We start from the raw sequence: 20,347 nt of genomic DNA, 5'->3' as shown, positions 1-20,347 counted from the left end.
AAAAAAGGAATTGGCATACCCACAAAGAGGAGAAAAATGCAAGGAGGCACAAATAACCCACATGCAAAATGAGACACAAAGACATGGGCTGGCAAAGACCGGGGGTTCACTGAGGAATAGGACCGTGTGCTCGTTCTGAGACTCCAGAGAATGGAACTGGCACCAAGAGATTGAAGCTGTGAGGAGACAGATGCCAATTAAACCCTTTAGAAGCAGGAGGGGATGCAGAAGACACCCTTGAGAAGAATCGTTCCCCTTGAAATTGACGGTGTTCCAACTGAGGCTGATAACGCATTGCTGAGAGTAGAAAAGCAGAATTCATGAATTCACAAAGTTTTGATTTAAATGACCTATGAGATTTTTATGGCAGTTTGACATTTCAGATTATGAACAATAAAAATCTTATGCAGTGTTGGCTGGGCGCGGTGGCTCACGCCTGTAATCCCAGCACTTTGGGAGGCTGAGGCAGGCGGATCACGAGGTTGACACCATTCTAGCTAACATGGTGAAACCCCGTCTCTACTAAAAAAATACAAAAAATTAGCCAGGCGTGGTGGTGGGCGCCTGTAGTCCCAGCTACTCGGGAGGCTGAGGCAGGAGAATCACTTGAACCCAGGAGGCAGAGCCAAGATCACACCACTGCACTCCAGCCTGGGCAATAGAATAAGACTCTGTCTCAAAATGAATAAATAAATAAAAGCTCATCTTTATTGTTTAAAATATTTAAAAGGACAACTCATCCTAAAATAAGGTCAGGTTGGCCTCATCTCCCTACTGCTATAAAAATGTTTCCATTATGAGAACTGTTTTTACCTATAAGGACATATCATGGCTGAATTAAAATATACCTCTAGTGCCCCAAATCTGTAGAATCTTCTGCTGTTTCAAAACAAGTCAGATTGATTGATGATATGAATGGATAGGTAGATATTTAGAAACACGGGACCATATGTCCTGGTCTGGCTGAGACCATCCATATGCCTGTTGTCATTATTAATAGTCCTCTCCCTCGCATCCTCGCGGTCCGTCTGCCTGTTGTCGTTATTAAGAGTCCTCTCCCTTGCATCCTCGCAGTCCGTCTGCCTGTTGTCGCTATTAAGAGTCCTCTCCCTTGCATCCTCACTGTCTGTCTGCCTGTTGTTGTTGTTAATAGTCCTCTCCTCACAGTCCGTCTGCCTGTTGTCGTTATTAAGAGTCCTCTCCCTTGCATCCTCGCAGTCCGTCTGCCTGTTGTCGCTATTAAGAGTCCTCTCCCTTGCATCCTCACAGTCCGTCTGCCTGTTGTCGTTATTAATAGTCCTCTCCCTTGCATGCTCGCAGTCCGTCTGCCTGTCGTCGTTAATAACCCTCTCCCTTGCGTCCTCGCAGTCCGTCTGTCTGTCGTCATTATTAATAGTCCTCTCCCTTGCATTCTCAAAATGTGCTAGTTTTGGTTGATAAATTATATGATCAGCCTACTTAGAAGGTACAAAGAAAAAATAAAAGAAGAAAGTTCTTCACCCCATCTCACAATAACCAAGATATTAATTTACTTTCCTGTGTATTATCTTTAGCTTTGCTGGGTTACTACCCCAAGGCAATTTTTTTTGGATACCATTTTTTATCCTTGGTATAGTGGATACATCATTTCTTCCTCCATATGTATGTTTCCTCCATTAAAAAAGAAACAAAAACTTTTTTATACCTGGGTTTCGCTCTTGATTTAGCTCTCAAGGTGGTCCTTGTTTACCTTTTAATAATCACTGCTATTCATCTGTCAATATTTAATTGGTATGATTTATCCCAAAAATGTTTATAGAAAGTCAGCTTTTTGTTTTCAACTCTAGATCTTTGCTCCTGTTCCTCAAGCCTGGTGGTCACCCTCTGGCTTCTGCTAGGCAATCTGTTTCCTCTACTGGCTGGATTTCTTCTGTGTGTATGGCATTAGGAATGGAAAAGTGGATCTTCAAGATATCCTTTTATGTTATGTTCATGTGAACAAAGCACAAAGTTTGAGTGAGTGCCAGCCTATGCAGATGGCAGAAGTGGCATTCCTGAGTTTGGCTTAGAAGAGTTGATGACCATCAGACCTTAAAACAGAACTTCACAGCTGCCTGTCCTCATCAGCAACCCGGCCACCTTCATCAGCAACCCGGCCACCTTCATCAGCAACCCCGCCACCTTCATCAACAACCCGGCCACCTTCATCAGCAACCCGGCCACCTTCATCAACAACCCGGCCACCTTCATCAGCAACCCAACCACCTCATCTTGGAGAAGGAGAAGGAACTGCAAGTCACTTAGGATTTGTAATCTTCCTAAAGTTTTCCTTTGAAAAAAGGATAATGGGTGGAATTTTCAGAGTGATTACATACCTCAACATTTTTATTAACATATAACAGTGGGAAAGTTCATCATCCGTATACTGCAGTAACTTAAACAACAGCTAATTATTGCAAGATTAGAATTAGAGATCTTGTCCTTAAAAGTATAAATTGTCCTTTGATTTATAGAAAATAATTGAATTGGGATTTCTACATATCATTATTATACCTATTTTAAATTTAATGGCAGCCGGGCATGGTGGTGCATGCCTGTAGTTCCAGCTACTTGGGAGGCTGAGGCAGGAGGATTGCTTGAGCCCAGGAGTTCGAGGCTGCAATGAGCTATGATTGCACCGCTGTATTCCAGCCTGAGCAATAGAGTGAGACCCTGTATCTTTAAGAAAAAAAAATTAATGGCTGTATATAGTAAACTTAATTCACTGTTCCCATTGTTTATTCTAAAGAATTTTTTTTAAATGTTTCATTAAATCTTATGATTTAACCGTGTTTGCCCTTTTTGCCAGCTGTGTGGCAGTTTATGGCAGAACTGCTGTCAGTGTGCTGGTAGCCATCTATTCATTCCTTTTCAGAGCTCAGCTTCCAGAACTGCTATCAGTGTGCTGGTAGCCCTCTGTATTCATCCCTCTTCAGAGCTCAGCTTCCAGTTGTATTCTTCATGAGTTTGATAATGACATGAAAAAATGTGGAAACAGAGAGAGTAAAATACTCTGCCCGGTAAAAACATGGAAGACGTGCAAACAGAAAAAAACATAATTGTATTTTTTTGATAATACTTAAGACAATTGTGATCCAACAAAAACAGAACTATTCCTTTGTGACCGATGAAGATAAGAAATTCTGGCAGACAGGTATGCAATTTTTTAAAGTGGTTTAAGAAATTATTGCAGAAGAATTTCCAACATCTGAAAATGGTTTTATGTATAAGAAGGAAAATACAAGTTAAAACGAGATGGTCTGAATTGTGTACTAATAGCAAGGTACAAGTTTGGATAGAGCCTATCCAGTAGCGTCCACTGTACCACTTTAAGTAAGACTCAGTCCACAGAAGCTGGAAGATTGCCTTTGCTTTAAATATCCTTTACCTCCTGCATTTGACACTCCTCCTATTACTGGTAACATAGATTCCAGTCACCAGAAGTAATTTTACACTGGTAATAGAGCTTACCAGCCCCATTTAGTAATTCCTATTTGAAATTTCTTAATGTTCAGATGAGGTTTAACAAGAATATGAAAAGAAAAAAAAATATATTCATGAATGATAGGCGATGCCCATTGTTTCTCTCAAGCTAATGAAGTCCTGCAGCATTGTAATCACAACCCTCGGACAGACTCCTCCTATTCCTCCATGGCATTGTAACCGCAACCCTCGGACAGACTCCTCCTATTCCTCCATGGCATTGTAAACACAACCCTCAGACAGACTCCTCCTGTTCCTCCATGGCATTGTAACCACAACCCTTGGACAGACTTCTATTCCTCCATAGTATTGTAACCACAACCCTCGGACAGACTCCTTCTATTCCTCAATGGCGTTGTAACCACAACCCTTGGACAGACTCCTTCTATTCCTCCATGGCATTGTAAACACAACACCCGGACAGACTCCTCCTATTCCTTCATGGCATTGTAACCACAGCCCTCTGACAGACTCCTATTCCTCCATGGTGTTGTAAACACAACCCTCAGATAGACTCCTGTTCCTCCATGGCATTGTAACCACAACCCTCGGACAGACTCCTCCTGTTCCTCCATGTCATTGTAACCACAACCTCGGACAGACTACTCCTATTCCTCCATGACATTGTAAACACAACACTCGGAGAGACTCCTATTCCTCCATGGCATTGTAACCACAACCCTTGGACAGACTCCTCCTGTTCCTCCATGGCATTGTAACCACAACCTTGGACAGACTCCTCTTATTCCTCCATGACATTGTAAACACAACACTCAGACAGACTCCTATTCCTCCATGGTGTTGTAACCACAGCCCTCGGACAGACTCCTCTTGTTCCTCCATGTCATTGTAACCACAACCTCGGACAGACTACTCCTATTCCTCCATGTCATTATAATCACAACACTCGGAGAGACTCCTATTCCTCCATGGCGTTGTAACCACAACCCTTGGACAGACTCCTCCTGTTCCTCCATGGCATTGTAACCACAACCTTGGACAGACTCCTCTTATTCCTCCATGACATTGTAAACACAACACTCAGACAGACTCCTATTCCTCCATGGTGTTGTAACCACAGCCCTCGGACAGACTCCTCCTGTTCCTCCATGTCATTGTAACCACAACCTCGGACAGACTACTCCTATTCCTCCATGACATTGTAAACACAACACTCGGAGAGACTCCTATTCCTCCATGGCATTGTAACCACAACCCTCAGACAGACTCCTCCTATTCCTCCATGGCGTTGTAACCACAACCCTCGGACAGACTCCTGTTCCTCCATGGTGTTGTAACCACAGCCCTCGGACAGACTGCTATTCCTCCATGGCATTGTAAACACAACCCTCAGACAGACTCCTTCTATTCCTCCATGGCATTGTAACCACAGCCCTCGGACAGACTCCTCCTATTCCTCCATGGCGTTGTAACCACAACCCTCGGACAGACTCCTGTTCCTCCATGGCATTATAACCACAACCCTTCGATAGACTGCTTCTCTTCCTCCATGGTATTGTAACCACAACCCTTGGATAGACTCCTCCTATTCCTCCATGGTATTGTAACCACAACCCTCAGACAGACTCCTTATACTCCTCCTTTTCTCGTCCTTCCCTCCTTTTCGTCCATTCAGCATGTAGCTATTCAGTACTCCATTGAAAAAATTGTGCTAAGTGAGCAAAGCAGCATAATTACTAAGAATTAATTCTGATTATTTGGCATTAGAGCCAACAGCAACCCCAGCATAGAGGAAAGTCGCTTTTTTTCAGATGCATAAATTTAAAGTATATATTTGCATGCGGTTTTAAATGGGAGGTATTTGTCATTGTGAAAAGGTGGGAATCTCAAACATAGTCAACTTAACTAAAAAGAAGCTAATACAGGTTGAGCATTCATAATCCAAAAATCCGGAATTCAAATTGCTCCAAAATCTGAAACTTTCTGAATGCTGACCTGATACCACAAGTGGAAAATTCCGCATATAAGTACTTAACACAAACTTTGTTTCATGCACAAACTACTAAAAATATTGTATAAAATTACCTTCAGGCAGTGTCTGTAGGTATGTATGAAACATGAATTTCATGTTTAGACTTGGGTCCCATGCCCCAGATACCTCATTAGGTATCTGTAAATATCCAAATTCCAAAAAAAGTCTGAAATCTGAAACACTTCTGGTCCCAAGCATTTCAGTAAGTGATGCTCAACCTGCATAATGGTCTGCGGGCCAGTGCTCATTTTCTGCATATGTTGTACACACTTTAAATTGTGCAAAGTCAAAGAAAAGCAAAGAGTCTATTTTTAAAGAAACTTAACAATAATCTAAGCATATACTTATGATTATGAATCATCCTGCAAAGAGCTGTATAAAGAATTTTACCAAAAATACAATGAATTAATCATATATTTGAGAGTCACAGTGATAGGTTTGACTATATTTTGACTGTTGTGTAGTGGCACCATTTAGGTAGTGTTGTTTCTGAGCATGGTGCTTTTTATACTTGAAATATATTTTTGCTTTATTTTTTATTGATATAATTATATTTGCACTAATGGCTTTCTGAAGAAAATATTATAGATGACTTTTTTGTATATATATTTATTAAGCTTGGAAACCTGGTATCCCAGTGTTTTCTCTGGACAAATGTGAAACTGGATAAACTATGGTGTCTAGATAAAGTATGGATAAAGTCTTGAGTTCCTCAGGGTAACTGTGTTGATATCTCCTGTCCTCTTCAGTAAGGCTTGAATATGATTACTGATCATTGATTCTGCATAGTGTATCCAGCAAGGCTTGGAAGGACACTGAACCTGTCAGAGATTTTAAGAGGCACATTTTAGTCACTTCGAATATGATAGTGGCGGGTGCGGTGACTCATGCCTGTAATCCCAACACTTTGGGAGGCCGAGGCGGGTGGATCACTAGGTCAGGAGTTTGAGGTTACAGTGAGCTTGATCACACCACTGCACTGTACAGCCTGGATGACAGAGGGAGACTCTTTCTTGGGGAAAAAAAAGATGACAGTGAAGCAGACTTTTAGAATCCGAGATGTCATTGCAGCATTATTGGTATAAAATTCAGCTGCAAAGTGGAGAGTTTGAAATGGCCCACGCGTTGGTATCCTGTGGCAGGTTATACCTTCATGTTAGCAAAGACAAAGCCATGTCTCTGTAAGAGGGACAGACTGGGCTGGCTGCAGCTGTAGTGGAAGTGAGGGATGCAGGGAAGGAATGGGGAGCAGCAATTTGGGGACAGTAGACTGGAGTCACTTTCTGATTCAAAAAGGGTCAAGTACTTATAAAAACTGACTACTTTGGTTTTCAGTTCAGACTTAGGCTCATTTTGATCATTTTAAGGTCCCAGTTGTCAAAAATATCAAGTGAATTTGTCTCAGGTTTTCAGGAACAAAATTTACAGGAAGGAAGCAAAAGCCATGTCAGTAGCCTTGAGCTGACAGCTTTAAAGAAACTGGCAAACAGGTAGGTCGTCCTAATATAGATCCTTCCAGTATTCTCCTGAAAAACATCCTTTTATTTCTGAAAACCAGTAACCCTTACATTTTTCCTATAGGATGCTTATTTTTCTTGAGACCAAATAGACATTCTATAAATGTTATGAATTATGCTTGCAGTTAGTTTTTAGCCTATCTAGGCTTAAGGTTTATTGATATTTGAAGTTGAAACATCATTTTATGAGGTTTAGTTTTAGGAAGGTAAATAAATAAATATATCAAAGTATTCCATAATGTTGTATCAGTGTCCCCTCTAACATTAGAAGACTTACTGACTGAGGCCATCTGTGAACGACTAAGTGATCTCTCAGAATCCTTCCAGCCCTATAGCCTGTGACTAACACTCATCCAGAATTGCTGTCTGTGCTGGCTGTGGTCTGCCTCCAGGAGCATATGCCATCCTGCGTGCTGTGTTCGTCACAGTGTCTGTGCTCGGTGCCTTACCACTGGCCATGTCCTTGGACGCTAAGTGGACAGAGAGGAGCCTGTCTCTCAGGGCACATGAGTGGTCATGGCAGGAGGAGACAGGCCTCAGTCACAGTGGACACTCGTCATTGCTGCCATGTCCTTGCAGCCCAGGAGGACTAACAAGATTTTAATGAAGTCTGTGTTACTCATTCTGAAGAAAAGAACTTACCTGAGAGGAAGAATATTTTTTAAATATATATTAGATTGGGGATGGGGAGGGAGTGGTTGTTTTCTTTTGTGTTTACATTTTTAATAACTAAAATAGAAGATTTAAGAATATTTATGGTATTGAACTTTAAGTGTAATATGTTTCTTAGAAAAAGACAACTTTAATAAAAATGGAAACTAATTTGCATCCTCTCTTTTTTTAACACTATCAGTTTTTGTTTGTTTTTGTTTTGTTTTGTTTTGTTTTTTTGAGACGGAGTCTTGCTCTGCCGCCCAGGCTGTGTAGTGCAGTGGTGCAATCTCGGCTCCCTGCAGGCTCCGCCTCCCGGGTTCATGCCATTCTCCTGCCTCAGCCTCCCGAGTAGCTGGGACCAGAGGTGCCCGCTAATTTTTTGTATTTTTAGTAGAGACGGGGTTTCACTGTGTTAACCAGGGTGGTCTCAATCTCCTGACCTTGTGATCCACCCGCCTTGGCCTCCCAAAGTGCTGGGATTACAGGCTTGAGCCACCGCGCCCGGCCAATACATTGTGTTTTTAAAGTTGTACAGACTGCATATAAGTGGCTGAAACTATACACAATAAATTACTTCAGATAAATACAATATTATTTGCCCAGCATATTGAAGATAAAGCTGTATCTCATGTATGACTTTGTTTACACTACTTTTGGATATGTCCATAGAATATAGTTTATTTTAGGGGGCATTATTACATAAATTAGTCTTTTGTTCACAACCTCAGCAGTAGTTATGCAGAAATGGAGGGGTTTATTTAAATTACCTTTGTTGGGATGCCATTAGAAGTTTATTTTTTTAAATGTTCAAAATAAAATAGGGAGATGGGTCCAAATATGTGATTCAAATATTTGTCCAAATATTCTGATAGTCAATACTTTTTCCATTTTATATTATGGAAATATTTTGATGCCTATAGATGTTATGTCTTAGATACAAAATCATTGTAATGCTCAGTGCCACTCAATTTTTTGAATTTCAGTAGAGACATTAGTGATTCAACAACTTTCTGACATTGCCTTATTCGAAAATACTCAAATCACAATATCTGAACATCTGGCTTCCCCCCCCCCCATTAGGTGTCTCCTAGTGACATTTTGAGAGATGAGAAGAGGGCTGCTATGTGTTCACACTCATGAGTGCTCATAAGTGTGTAGACAGTGGCAGTTTGGGTGTATTTGACTGAAGATACAAACAATGTGAGGTCGCCACAAAGAACACAAAGAATAGAGGAATTGCTTCTTCAGCACAGCTTGCCTGCTGTATGAGTCTTTTCATGCTCCTGACAAAGACACCCAAGACTGGGTAATTTACAAGAGCAAGAGATTTAATGGACTTTACATGTCTATGTGGCTGGGGAGGTCTCACCATCATGGCAGGAGGTGAAAGGCACGTTTCACAGGGAAGCAGACGAGCAGAAAGCTTGTGTAGGGAAACTCCCCTTTTTAAAACCATCGGATCTCATGAGACTTACTCACTATCACAAGAACAGCACAGGAAACACCTGCCCCCCCTGATTCAATTACCCCAACTGGGTGCCTCCTGCAGAATGTGGGAATTCAAGATGAGATTTGGGTGGAGATGAAACCACCTTTTCAAAATGATGACTGAGACAGTGAAAGAGATCTAACTTAACCGACTCCATCTTGCTTCTAACCTCCAAGCTGTCCTTGTTCATTCCTGGGCATAGGCTGAACTAACCTGGGGGAAAACTTCGTTTATAGTTTGAAACAAAGACGATAACAGCCCTTTACCAAAGCAGACCTCCTCGTCTGAGGACTAGACTTCCTTTGTAGGACTAACATTAGTCACAAGATTCGAAATTCTGGTTTAGGAGCCATGCAGCTGGAGGCTACACGATTCTGACCCTCCCTACACGGCTCCTAAGATCAGAGCTCGAGATATTCTGCAGACGCTGCACCTGATGGATCAGCTGGCACCACCCGGATCGATAACCTGGCTGGTCTGATCTCGTGACCCCGACCCAGGAACTGACTCCGCAGGAAGACAGCTCTGACTCCCCGGGATTTCATCCCTGACCAGTGAGCACCCCGGTCCCTGGCTTCCCCACCCAGCAAGTTTTCCTTAAAAACTGCTCCTCCAATGCTCAGGGAGACTGATCTGAGTGATAAGAAACTCCGGTCTCCCGCACAGCCGCCTCTGTGTGAATTACTCGCTCTCTCTTGCAGTTCCCCAGCCTTGATAAATCAGCTCTGCCTAGGCAGCAGGCAAGGTAGAACCTCTTGGGTGGCCCCAGGGACAGAGCCAAACCATATCATTCCACCCCTGACCCCTCCCAAATCTCATGTCCTCACATTTCAAAAACAATTACGCCTTCTCAACAGTCTCCCAAAGTCTTAACTCATCTCAGCATTAACTCAAAATCCACAGTCCAAATTCTCATCTGAGACAAGGCAAGTCCCCTCTGCCTATGAGCCCGTAAAATCAAAAGCAAGTTAGTTACTTCCTAGATACAATGGGTGTTGAAGGGAGAAGAAAGATCAGACTGTTACTGTGTCTATGTAGAAAGGGAAGACATAAGAAATTTCATTTTAACCTGTACCTTGAACAATTGCCTTGCCCTGAGATGCTGTTAATCTGTAACTTTGCCCCAGCCACTTTGCCCCAACTTTGAGCTCACAAAAACGTGTTGTATGGAATCAAGGTTTAAGGGATCTAGGGCTGTGCAGGACATGCCTTGTTAACAAAATGTTTACAAGCAGTGTGCTTGGTAAAAGTCATCACCATTCTCTAGTCTCAATAAACCAGGGGCACAATGCTCTGCGGAAAGGCACAGGGACCTCTGCCCTGGAAAGCCGGGTATTGTCCAAGCTTTCTCCCCATGTGAGAGTCTGAAATATGACCTTGTGGGATGAGAAAGACCTGACCATCCCCCAGCCTGACACCCGTAAAGGGTCTGTGCTGAGGTGGATAGTAAAAGAGGAAAGCCTCTTGCAGTTGAGATACAGGAAGGCCACTGTCTCCTGCCTGCCCCTGGGAACTGAATGTCTTGGTATAAAACCCAATTGTACATTTGTTCAATTCTGAGATAGGAGAAAAACCGCCCTATGGCGGGAGGTAAGACATGTTGGCAGCAATGCCGCTTTGTTATTCTTTACTCCACTGAGATGTTTGGGCAGAAAGAAACATAAATCTGGCCTACGTGCACATCTAGGCATAGTACCTCCCCTTGAACTTAATTATGACACAGATTCTTTTGCTCACATGTTTTTTTCCTGACCTTCTCCTTATTATCACCCTGCTCTCCTACCGCGTTCCTCTTGCTGAGATACTGAAAATAATAATAAAAACTGAGGGAACTCAGAGACCGGTGCCAGTGCAGGTCCTTGGTATGCTGAGTGCCAGTCTCCTGGGCCCACTGTTGTTTCTCTATACTTTGTGTCTTTCTCAGTCTCGTGTCCCACTTGATGAGATACACCCACAGGTGTGGAGGGGCAGGCCACCCCTTCATCTGCCACCCTGCGTGGGTGCCTTTCTCTAGGGTGAAGGTACGCTAAGAACGTGAGCATTGAGGACAGCCGATGAGAGATTCCCGAGTGTATGTCCACGGTCAGCCTTGTGGTAAGCTTGTGCGCTTGGAGGAACCCAGGGTAACAATGGGAAAAACTGAAAGTAAATATGCCTCTTATCTCAGCTTTATTAAAATTCTCTTAAGAAAAGGGAGAGTTAAAGCTTCTATAGAAAATCTAATTACTCTATTTCAAACAATAGAACAATTCTGCCTATGGTTTCCAGAACAGGGAACTTTAGATCTAAAAGATTGGGAAGAAACTGGCAAAGAATTAAAATAAGCAAGTAGGGAAAGTAAAATCATTCTGCTTACAGTGTGGAATGATTAAGCCATTATTAAAGCAACTTTAGAACCGTTTCAAACAGGAGAAGATAGCATTTCAGTTTCTGATGCCCCTGAAAGCTGTGTAATAGATTGTGAAGAGGCAGGGACAGAGTTCAAGAAAGGAGCGGAAAGTTCACATTGTAAATATGTAGCAGAGTCTGTAATGACTCAGTCAACGCAAAATGTGGACTACAATCAATTATAGGAGTTAATAGATCCTGAAACATTAAAATTAAAAAGAAAATTCCAGAACCATCGGGGCCGTTGGGGCTAAAACCACGATGGTCACCTCCTCAGCCGAGTGAGTGCTGGAGGAGGGAGCCTGAGCCGGCACTCAGTATTGCCCGACCTGCAGTTCACTACGGTGAGGGAGCAATTCGGACTCGCCCTGCAGCGTCCTGTCTGGGTCAAAGAGTGGCCGCTTCCTAAGGAAACGTTGGGGACGCTACATGAAATGGTTAACTATTTTAAAAAGGACATGCTTCACCCCCTTTCTCTCTTTAGAATTCTCCAGTGTTTGTAATTCAGAAAAAGTCCGGTAGATGGCGCATGCTGACTGACTTAAGAGCCGTTAACGCGGTAATTCAACCCATGGGGCTCTCCGACCCGGGCTGCCCTCTCCAGCCATGATCCCCAAAGATTGGCCCTTAATTATAATTGATCTGAAGAATTGCTTTTTTTACCATTCCTCTGGCAAAACAGGATTTTGAGAAATTTGCTTTTACTATACCGGCCATAAATGATAAAGAACCAGCCACCAGGTTTCAGTGGAAAGTGTTGCCTCAGGGAATACTTAAGAGCCCAGCTATTTGTCAGACTTTTGTAGCTCAAGCTCTTCAGCCAGTTAGAGACAAGTTTTCAGACTGTTACATCATTCATTATGTTGATGATATTTTGTGTGCTGCAGAAACGAGAGACAAATTAATTGTTACACATTTCTGCAGACAGAGGGTGCAAATGCAGGACTGACAATAGCATCTGGTAAGATTCAGACCTCCACTCCTTTTCATTATTTGGGAATGCAGGTAGAGGAAAGGAAAATTAAACCACAAAAAATAAAAATAAGAAAAGACATATTAAAAACATTAAATGACTTCCGAAAATTGCCAGGAGATATTAATTGGATTCGGCCAACTGTAGGCATCCCTACTTATGCCATGTCAAATTTGTTCTCTATCTTGAGAGGGGATCCACAATTGAATAGTAAAAGAACATTAACTCCAGAGGCAACTAAAGAAATTGAATTAGTTGAAGAAAAAATTCGGTCAGCAAAAGTAAATAGAATAGATCACTTGGCCCCACTTCAACTTTTGATTTTTCTACTGTACATTCTCCAACAGGTATCATTGTTCAAAATACAGATCTTGTGGAGTGGTCGTTCCTTCCTCACAGTACAATTAAGACTTCTACATTGTACTTAGATCAAATGGCTACATTAATTGGTCAGGCAAGACTACGAGTAGTAAAATTGTGTGGAACTGACCCAGATAAAATCATTGTTCCTTTAAACAAGGAACAGGTTAGACAAGCCTTTATCAATTCTGCTGCATGGCAGATTGGTCTTGCTGATTTTGTGGGAATTATTGATAATCATTACCCAAGAACAAAAATCTTCCAGTTTTTAAAGTGGGCTACTTGGATTTTACCTAAAATTACCAGACAAAAACCTTTAGAAAATGCTCTGACGGTGTTTACTGATGGTTCCAGCAATGGAAAAGTGGCTTACACTGGGCGAAAAGAAGGAGTCATTGAAACTCAATATCACTCAGCTCAAAGAGCAGAGTTGGTTGCTGTCATTTCAGTGTTACAAGATTTTAATCAGCCTATTAACACTGTTTCAGATTCTGCATATGTAGTACAGGTTATAAAGGATGTTGAGACAGCCCTAATCAAATATAGTATGGATGATCAGTTGAATCAGCTATTTAATTTGTTACAACAAACTGTAAGAAAAAGAAATTTCCCATTTTACATTACTCATATTTGAGTATGTACTAATTTACCAGGGTCTTTAACTAAAGCAAATGAACAAGCTGACTTGCTAGTATCATCTGCCTTCATGGAAGCACAAGAACTTCAAGCCCTGACTCATGTAAATGCAACAGGATTAAAAAGTAAATTGGATATCACATGGAAACAGGCAAAAACTGTTGTACAACATTGCACCCACTGTCAAGTCCTACACCTGCCCACTCAGGAGGCAGGAGTTAATCCCAGAGGTTTATGTCCTAATGCGTTATGGTAAATGGATGTCACGCATGTACCTTCATTTGGAAAATTGTCAGTTGTCCCTGTGATGGTTGATACTTATTCACATTTCATACAGGCAACCTGCCAGACAGGGGCAAGTACTTCCCATGTTAAAAAGACGTTTATTATCTTGTTTTGCTATCATGGGAGTTCCAGAAAAACTTAAAACAAATAATGGGCCAGTAAATCATTTCAAACATTCTTAAATTAGTGGAAAACTACACATAAAACAGGAATCCCTTATAATTCCCAAGGACAGGCCATAATTGAAAGAACTAATAGAACACTCAAAGCTCAATTGGTTAAATAAAAAAAAGGAAAAAGAGAGTAAGGAGTATAACACTCCCCAGATGCAACTTACTCTAGCACTCTATACTTTAAATGTTTTAAACATTTATGGAAATCAGACCACTACTGCAGAACAACATTTTACTGGTAAAAGAACAGCCCATGTGAAGGAAAACCAATTTGGTGAAAAGACAATAAAAATAAAACATGAGAAATAGGGAAGGTAATAATGTGGGGGAGAGGCTTTGCTTGTGTTTCACCAGGAGAAAATCAGCTTCCAGTTTGGGTACCTACAACTTACAAAAGAAGTTACCATCCACCAAGAAAGCGGAGCCACCGACCTGGGCCCAACTAAAGAAGCTGACACAGTTAGCTGAAAGAAGCCTGAAGAAAACAAGGGTAACACGAACTCCAGAGAATATGCTGCTTGCAGGTTTAATGATTGTATCAACGGTGGTAAGTCTCCCTATGTCTGCAGGAGCAGCTGCAGCTAATTATATTTACTGGGACTATGTGCCTTTCCTGCCCTTAATTTGGGCAGTCACACGGATGGATAATCCTACTGAAGTATGTGTTAATAATAGAGCACGGGTACCGGGCCCCACAGATGACCATGGCCCTGCCCAGCCTGAAGAAGAAGGAATGATGATAAACATTTCCATTGGGTATGATTGTTCTCCTATGTGCCTGGGGAAGGCACCAGGATGCTTAATGCCTACAACCCAAAATTGGTTGGTAGAAGCACCTACTGTCAGTGCCACCAGTAGATTTACTTATCACTTGGTAAGTGGAATGTCACTCGGGCCACAAATAAATAATTTACAGGACTCTTCCTATCAAAGATCATTAAAATTTAGGCCTAAGGGGAAACCTTAACCCAAGGAAATTCCCAAAAAATCAAAAGACCCAAAGGTCTTAGTTTTGGAAGAATATGTGGCTGATACTGCAGTGGTATTACAAAACAATGAATTCGGAACTATTATAGACTGGGCCCTTCAAGGCCAATTATATTATGATTGTACGGGCCAGACTCACTCATATTCACAGGCCCCATCCGTCTGGCCCACTAATCCGGACTATGATAGTGATTTAACTGAAAGGCTGGACCAGGTTTATAGAAGGTTAGAATCGCCCTATCCATGGAAATGGGGTGAACAGGGAATTTCATTACCTCGACCAAAATTAGTTAGTCCTGTTACTGGTCCTGAACATAGGTCCAAAAGACTTATTTTTACTTTAATTGCAGTGATTATGGGTCTTATTGCAGTCACAGCTACTGCTGCGGCTGCTGGAACTGCTTTACACTCCTCTGTTCAAACTGCAGAATGTGTACATAGTTGGCAAAATAATTCCTCAAAATTGTGGAATTCTCAGACCCAAATAGATCAAAAATTGGCAAACCAAATTAATGATCTTAGACAAACTGTCCCTTGGATGGGAGATAGGCTCGTGAGCTTGAAATATCTTTTTCAGTTACAGTGTGACCGGAATACGTCAGATTTTTGTATTACACCTAGAGCCTATAATGAATCTGAGCATCACTGGGACATGGTTAGACGCCATCTACAAGGAAGAGAAGATAATCTTACTGTAGATATTTTAAAATTAAAAGAACAATTTTTTGAGGCATCAAAAGCCCAGTTAAATCTGGTGCCAAACTTGCTCCCTTTATTTTCCGTCCAATGCCTTCTTGGTCTTTGAATTAGACCTAACAAAATTGTAAAGGTTTCATTAGTGAAAGGCTGTATATAAACCAGAAGGCTGGGTTTCCTTGCTCCTAGAGAAGATGATCATTCCATGTGTATTTTGTTCTGAGCTTTTAAATGCATCGTCTTATTAGGAGATTGCTAAAATGACAAGTATTTTCAAAATAAACAAAACCATTTCATAACACTGAACAGACTATAAATATACTCCACACTCTGTATAATAGTTTGTTGTTTTAAAACATGTTTGTTAGGTAATCATTGGTTTACTCCACCCTTTTCCATTGGCTGACAGAGAATTTGCTAACTTTCTTTCTCCCGATGTGGTATTTTTTGTGCAAGGTGTTTAACATAGTGTGTGTTAATACCTACCTCTACAAGACAGCGTAAACAAACAGATGCGAGGAAGATGAGAACTTATCTTACTCTTGATTTTAAAGTTCTCTTTCCCAAATAACTTACAGGAGCATATTTTTATTTCCTTTTTCTCTATAAATTTACAGTAAACTCAATTTCATCATTTTAAGAGATCAGCCCATCCTAATAATATCTCCTCCACACAACCATGGAGAGCATTTATTCAAAAAAGTGCATAAAGCTGTTTTATGAAAGTTTTAGCTGACAGGATGTTCTTAAATCACAGCCTTCCACTTCCTGCTCAAGGGCTGTGCCTTTCTCCTCCTATTTCGTGAGAGATCCTTCTCTCTGCAGTCACCTTCATTTACCTTAGGAGAGAGTCCAAGCTTTTCTTCCTTCGATAATCTATTATGTATTATTTCATAGTGGTATTCAAATTATTTATTGAGTAGTAGTATCTTAAATTTTATTTTGCTTATATACTTGTCTTTTATTGAAGAATATAAATAAAACTGACATTTATATATCTGTTTTAAATTCAACCTGGCATAGAAAAGGAACTGATAATTTCAGCAGGTCCTTGGAGTCAGGTCTTCCCTCTTGGCTGGCTAACATTTCTAATGTAGTTCCCATTTTTTCCCCCTTGGAAATCCGTCACAGAAATATACTGTTTTTATAAAAACTCATTTTTCATTGCCTTATTTTCTACCACAATTAGAAGAAACATGGAGACTGGTTGTCTAAAAACCTGAGCCCTTGTTAGAACTTCCTGTTGCCAAGGGCAGGCTTCTCTTAGTCACTTGCTGAACAGAAATGCCACCCTTCCCCTGGGCTCCATGCCAGCTCTGGGGAGGGGATGGTTGCCTAGGAAGGTGCGGAGAGAAAGTTGCCAGGGACAGGCTGCAATACTCCTCCAAAGACTTTAATGTCTTAGTTAGAAAATCATGTGTTCCTATGACTTCCCATGTAAACAGGATAAATATTTGTCATCCATATAGCTGGGACTTGTGTTCCAGGAGTGAGATTCAGGTTGTTTATCTCCTCCTAGAAAATTATTGGTCTGTTGGAAATAGCCATGAGAAACATGGTAATTATATATTGATTACTAGTACTGCTGATCACACTGGAAGGAGAACAACTATCTTTATCTTGAGTAGGATTTCCAAAGCAACCATGAGGAGTTCCTTATTAGAGCCATAATAATGTAAAAGATAATACATTTATTCCAAGGAGATGTATTAGAAATGCATCATCCAGCTTCTGCACATTATAAACTATGCGGGAAGTGGCCAGCTGGCTCAAATAAATGAAAATAACCATTTTTTAATTTATTACACTGTGGCAGCTGTACGTATATCGCCTGTTTGTTAAAAGTGAATTTGGGCCAGGCATGGTAGCTTACACCTGTAATCCCAGCACTTTGGGAGGCCGAGACAGATGGATCACCTGAGGTCAGGAGTTTGAGACCAGCCTGGCCAACATGGTGGAACTCTGTCTCTACTAAAAATACAAAAATTAGCCAGGTGTGGTGGCAGGCACCTCTAATCCCAGCTACTTGGGAGGCTGAGGCAGCATAGTCGCTTGAACCCAGGAGGCAGAGGTTACATTAGCAGAGGTTGTGCTATTGCACTCCAGCCTGGGCGACAAGAGTGAGACTTTGTCTCAAAAACAAAAGCAAATAAAAAACTTTGAAAAGAAATGAGGATTTGAGGCTGGGCGCGGTGGCTCATGCCTGTAATTCCAGCACTTTGGGAGGCCAAGGCGGTGGGATCACTTCAGGTCAGGAGTTTGAGGCCAGCCTGGCCGGCATGGTGAAAGTCCATTTCTACTAAAAGTACAAAAAGTAGCCAGGCAGGCGCCTGTAGTCCCAGCTACTCAGGAGGCTGAGGCAGGAGAATCGCTTGAACCTGGGAGGCAGAGGTTGCAATGAGCTATCATACCACTGCCCTCCAGCCTGGGCAACAGAGTAAGACATCGTCTCAAAAAACAAACAAAAACAAAAAACAAAACAAAAAAGCAAGAAAAGAAATGAGGATTTGGGACAATGGGGACACTTATCTGATGCAACACAGGTGAGCAGTTCTTTTGTGCCCATGAAGACACAGTTCCCAGGAGCCTGCCTGGGGTCTCCTAGAACAAGTGTGTGGGTGCCCACTGGCTGCAGTTCCACCTTTCCTTTCCTGGACTCTCAGGAAGACACGAATTCTGAATTCAGATGAACTGACTTCAAGTTCAGGCTCTGTGACTCTCACTGGCCATGTAAAATGGAGAGACGGAGTTATTGTAAGGTTTTGAAGGCAAGACAAGGGTTAAAGAAAGGCCCCAGGATCCCAGCACTTTGGGGGCCTGAGGTGGGCAGATCATGAGGTCAGGAGATCGAGACCATCCTGGCTAACACGGTGAAACCCTGTCTCTACTAAAAATGCAAAAAATTAGCTGGGCGTGGCAGCGGGTGCCTGTAGTCCCAGCTATTCGGGAGGCTGAGGCAGGAGAATGGTGTGAACCCGGGAGGCGGAGCTTGCAGTGAGCCGAGATTGCACCACTGCATTCCAGCCTGGGCGACAGAGCGAGACTCCATCTCAAAAAAAAAAAAAAAGACCCAGGGAAAGAGAGAGAGATTTGGCAGCTTCAACAGCAACACAGGTTTATTACTAGCAAAACCCTGCAGTGGGGGAAACCAGCTTAGTTACCAGTGCCCACTGCCCTTAAAGGGACCATCATCAAGAAAGTTTCCACTGTGGGCAGCCAGGACTCAGCCCAGCCAGGTACCTCTGAGAGACAGCATAGAACATGTGCTTCAGAGTCATCCCACCCAGAGCAAGGGAGCTGGGGTATTTATCCACCAATACCCACCAGTCACTCTTCAAGCCTCCTTCCAAGGGCATGATTCCACCAGAATGCCCTGCCTGCAAGCAAGAGTCAGACCTGAGGTTGAGAGCAAGGCCCCTGACAGCACCACCAGCAATAAGCAGGAACACAGCCTGGTGTGGACAGTTTCAGTCACTCAGTGACTCCAACACACATACACACACACACACACACACTCTCTCTCTCTCTGTCACACACACACACTCTCACATACACACACACACACATACACACACACCACACTCCAACACCAACACAGTGCAAACGTACATACACAGGCATGCATGCATGACTGTTGCCCACTTAGATCCTGGTGAATCCATGGAATAGATGATAAGGCGGGAATCAGAGGGAAGAGCAAAATTAAGGGGAGTGAAGGTCAAATTTAGGGAACAAAATGCAAATTTAGGCAGAAAATCAAGGAGAAAGAGGAGTGGCTTGGACACCAGATGCCTGCTGGGTGGCACCTGCTCTACATACACTGTCACTAATTCTCCAAGCAGACTTGTTGGGTAGAATAAATTCCCCTCAATTTACCGATGGCAGAAATATAGTTCAGAAAAGAAAACTGATTTTACTAATGTCTCAGCAAGTTAGTGGACTCCCAGGTCTTTCTGTCCACAAAGCCTACACATTCTCCCCTTGTTAGGCAGGCTGGGTGCCAGGCCCTGCTTCTGGGCTCTGCTCCTTTTCCTGCTAGGCAATAATGACAGAATTGACAAAAACGTTTGCCCCCTTCACCACCTGGAGTAGAGTCAATGAGATGGGCTGGGGAACAGGCCATGAGGTCCTGCACCCCCCATTCAATGTCTTCAGGATTGTGGTCTCTCAGGACTCTTGCCCCATGTGCTGGCAGCACTTCCGGTGTCTGGGTGTCTTGTGAGGTTGTACAGGACCCAGTATAGGCCACTGGCTGTGCTGTCATATCCTAAGAGGCAGCCAGGCTGGTTTGTGTCTCTTGGCTGCTTCAGCACCAGAGGATGGACAGCACCCATGCACTGAGGCCCTCAGGAGAATGGGAGGAGGGAAAGGAAGGGCAGAATGGAGTAATGCAGGGTCCATCCACCATGTCCCTGGATGGAGAGACCCCTGTTCCCACAATAGTCCACACTGGGACCACCACCGGCACTCATGAAGATGCCAGCCTCCATTTTTATGTCCTCGTCTGACAACTCCTTCCCATTTTCATCCTGGAGACAAGATCTCTGAACACACTAGCTCTGAAGGCACCTGAGTCTAACCTGAGACAGTCCCATATCTGAGTGTCCCTCCTTTATCCAGCACCTTCCTGGCTCTACAGAGCCCTCCAGATTAAGTTCAAGTTATTTGACCAGACGCTTGATCTCAAGCTCCATT

The 20,347-nt window shown here is 42.5% G+C and overlaps 1 protein-coding gene and 2 pseudogenes across 1 annotated transcript in view; all 3 read left to right on the top strand.

Annotated features, from left to right (window-relative positions):
- Positions 1-3,279, top strand: part of LMLN (leishmanolysin like peptidase) — a 79,146-nt gene extending 75,867 nt beyond the window's left edge. The window contains exon 17 of the mRNA XM_015132641.3: positions 1,827-3,279. Coding sequence (XP_014988127.1) covers positions 1,827-1,927 — 101 coding nt within the window. The 3' untranslated portion in view covers positions 1,928-3,279. The remainder of the gene's footprint in view (positions 1-1,826) is intronic.
- Positions 3,280-10,297: 7,018 nt separating this feature from the next.
- Positions 10,298-11,951, top strand: LOC144339037 (uncharacterized; annotated as a pseudogene).
- Positions 11,952-14,360: 2,409 nt separating this feature from the next.
- LOC144339024 (endogenous retrovirus group K member 6 Env polyprotein-like) lies at positions 14,361-15,761 on the top strand (annotated as a pseudogene).
- The last annotated feature ends 4,586 nt before the right edge of the window (positions 15,762-20,347 follow it).

Source organism: Macaca mulatta, chromosome 2 (assembly GCF_049350105.2).
Source record: "Macaca mulatta isolate MMU2019108-1 chromosome 2, T2T-MMU8v2.0, whole genome shotgun sequence".
Lineage (NCBI taxonomy): Eukaryota > Metazoa > Chordata > Mammalia > Primates > Cercopithecidae > Macaca > Macaca mulatta.
Note: the sequence above shows the minus strand (reverse complement) of the source record. Positions and strands in the feature narration are given on the sequence as shown.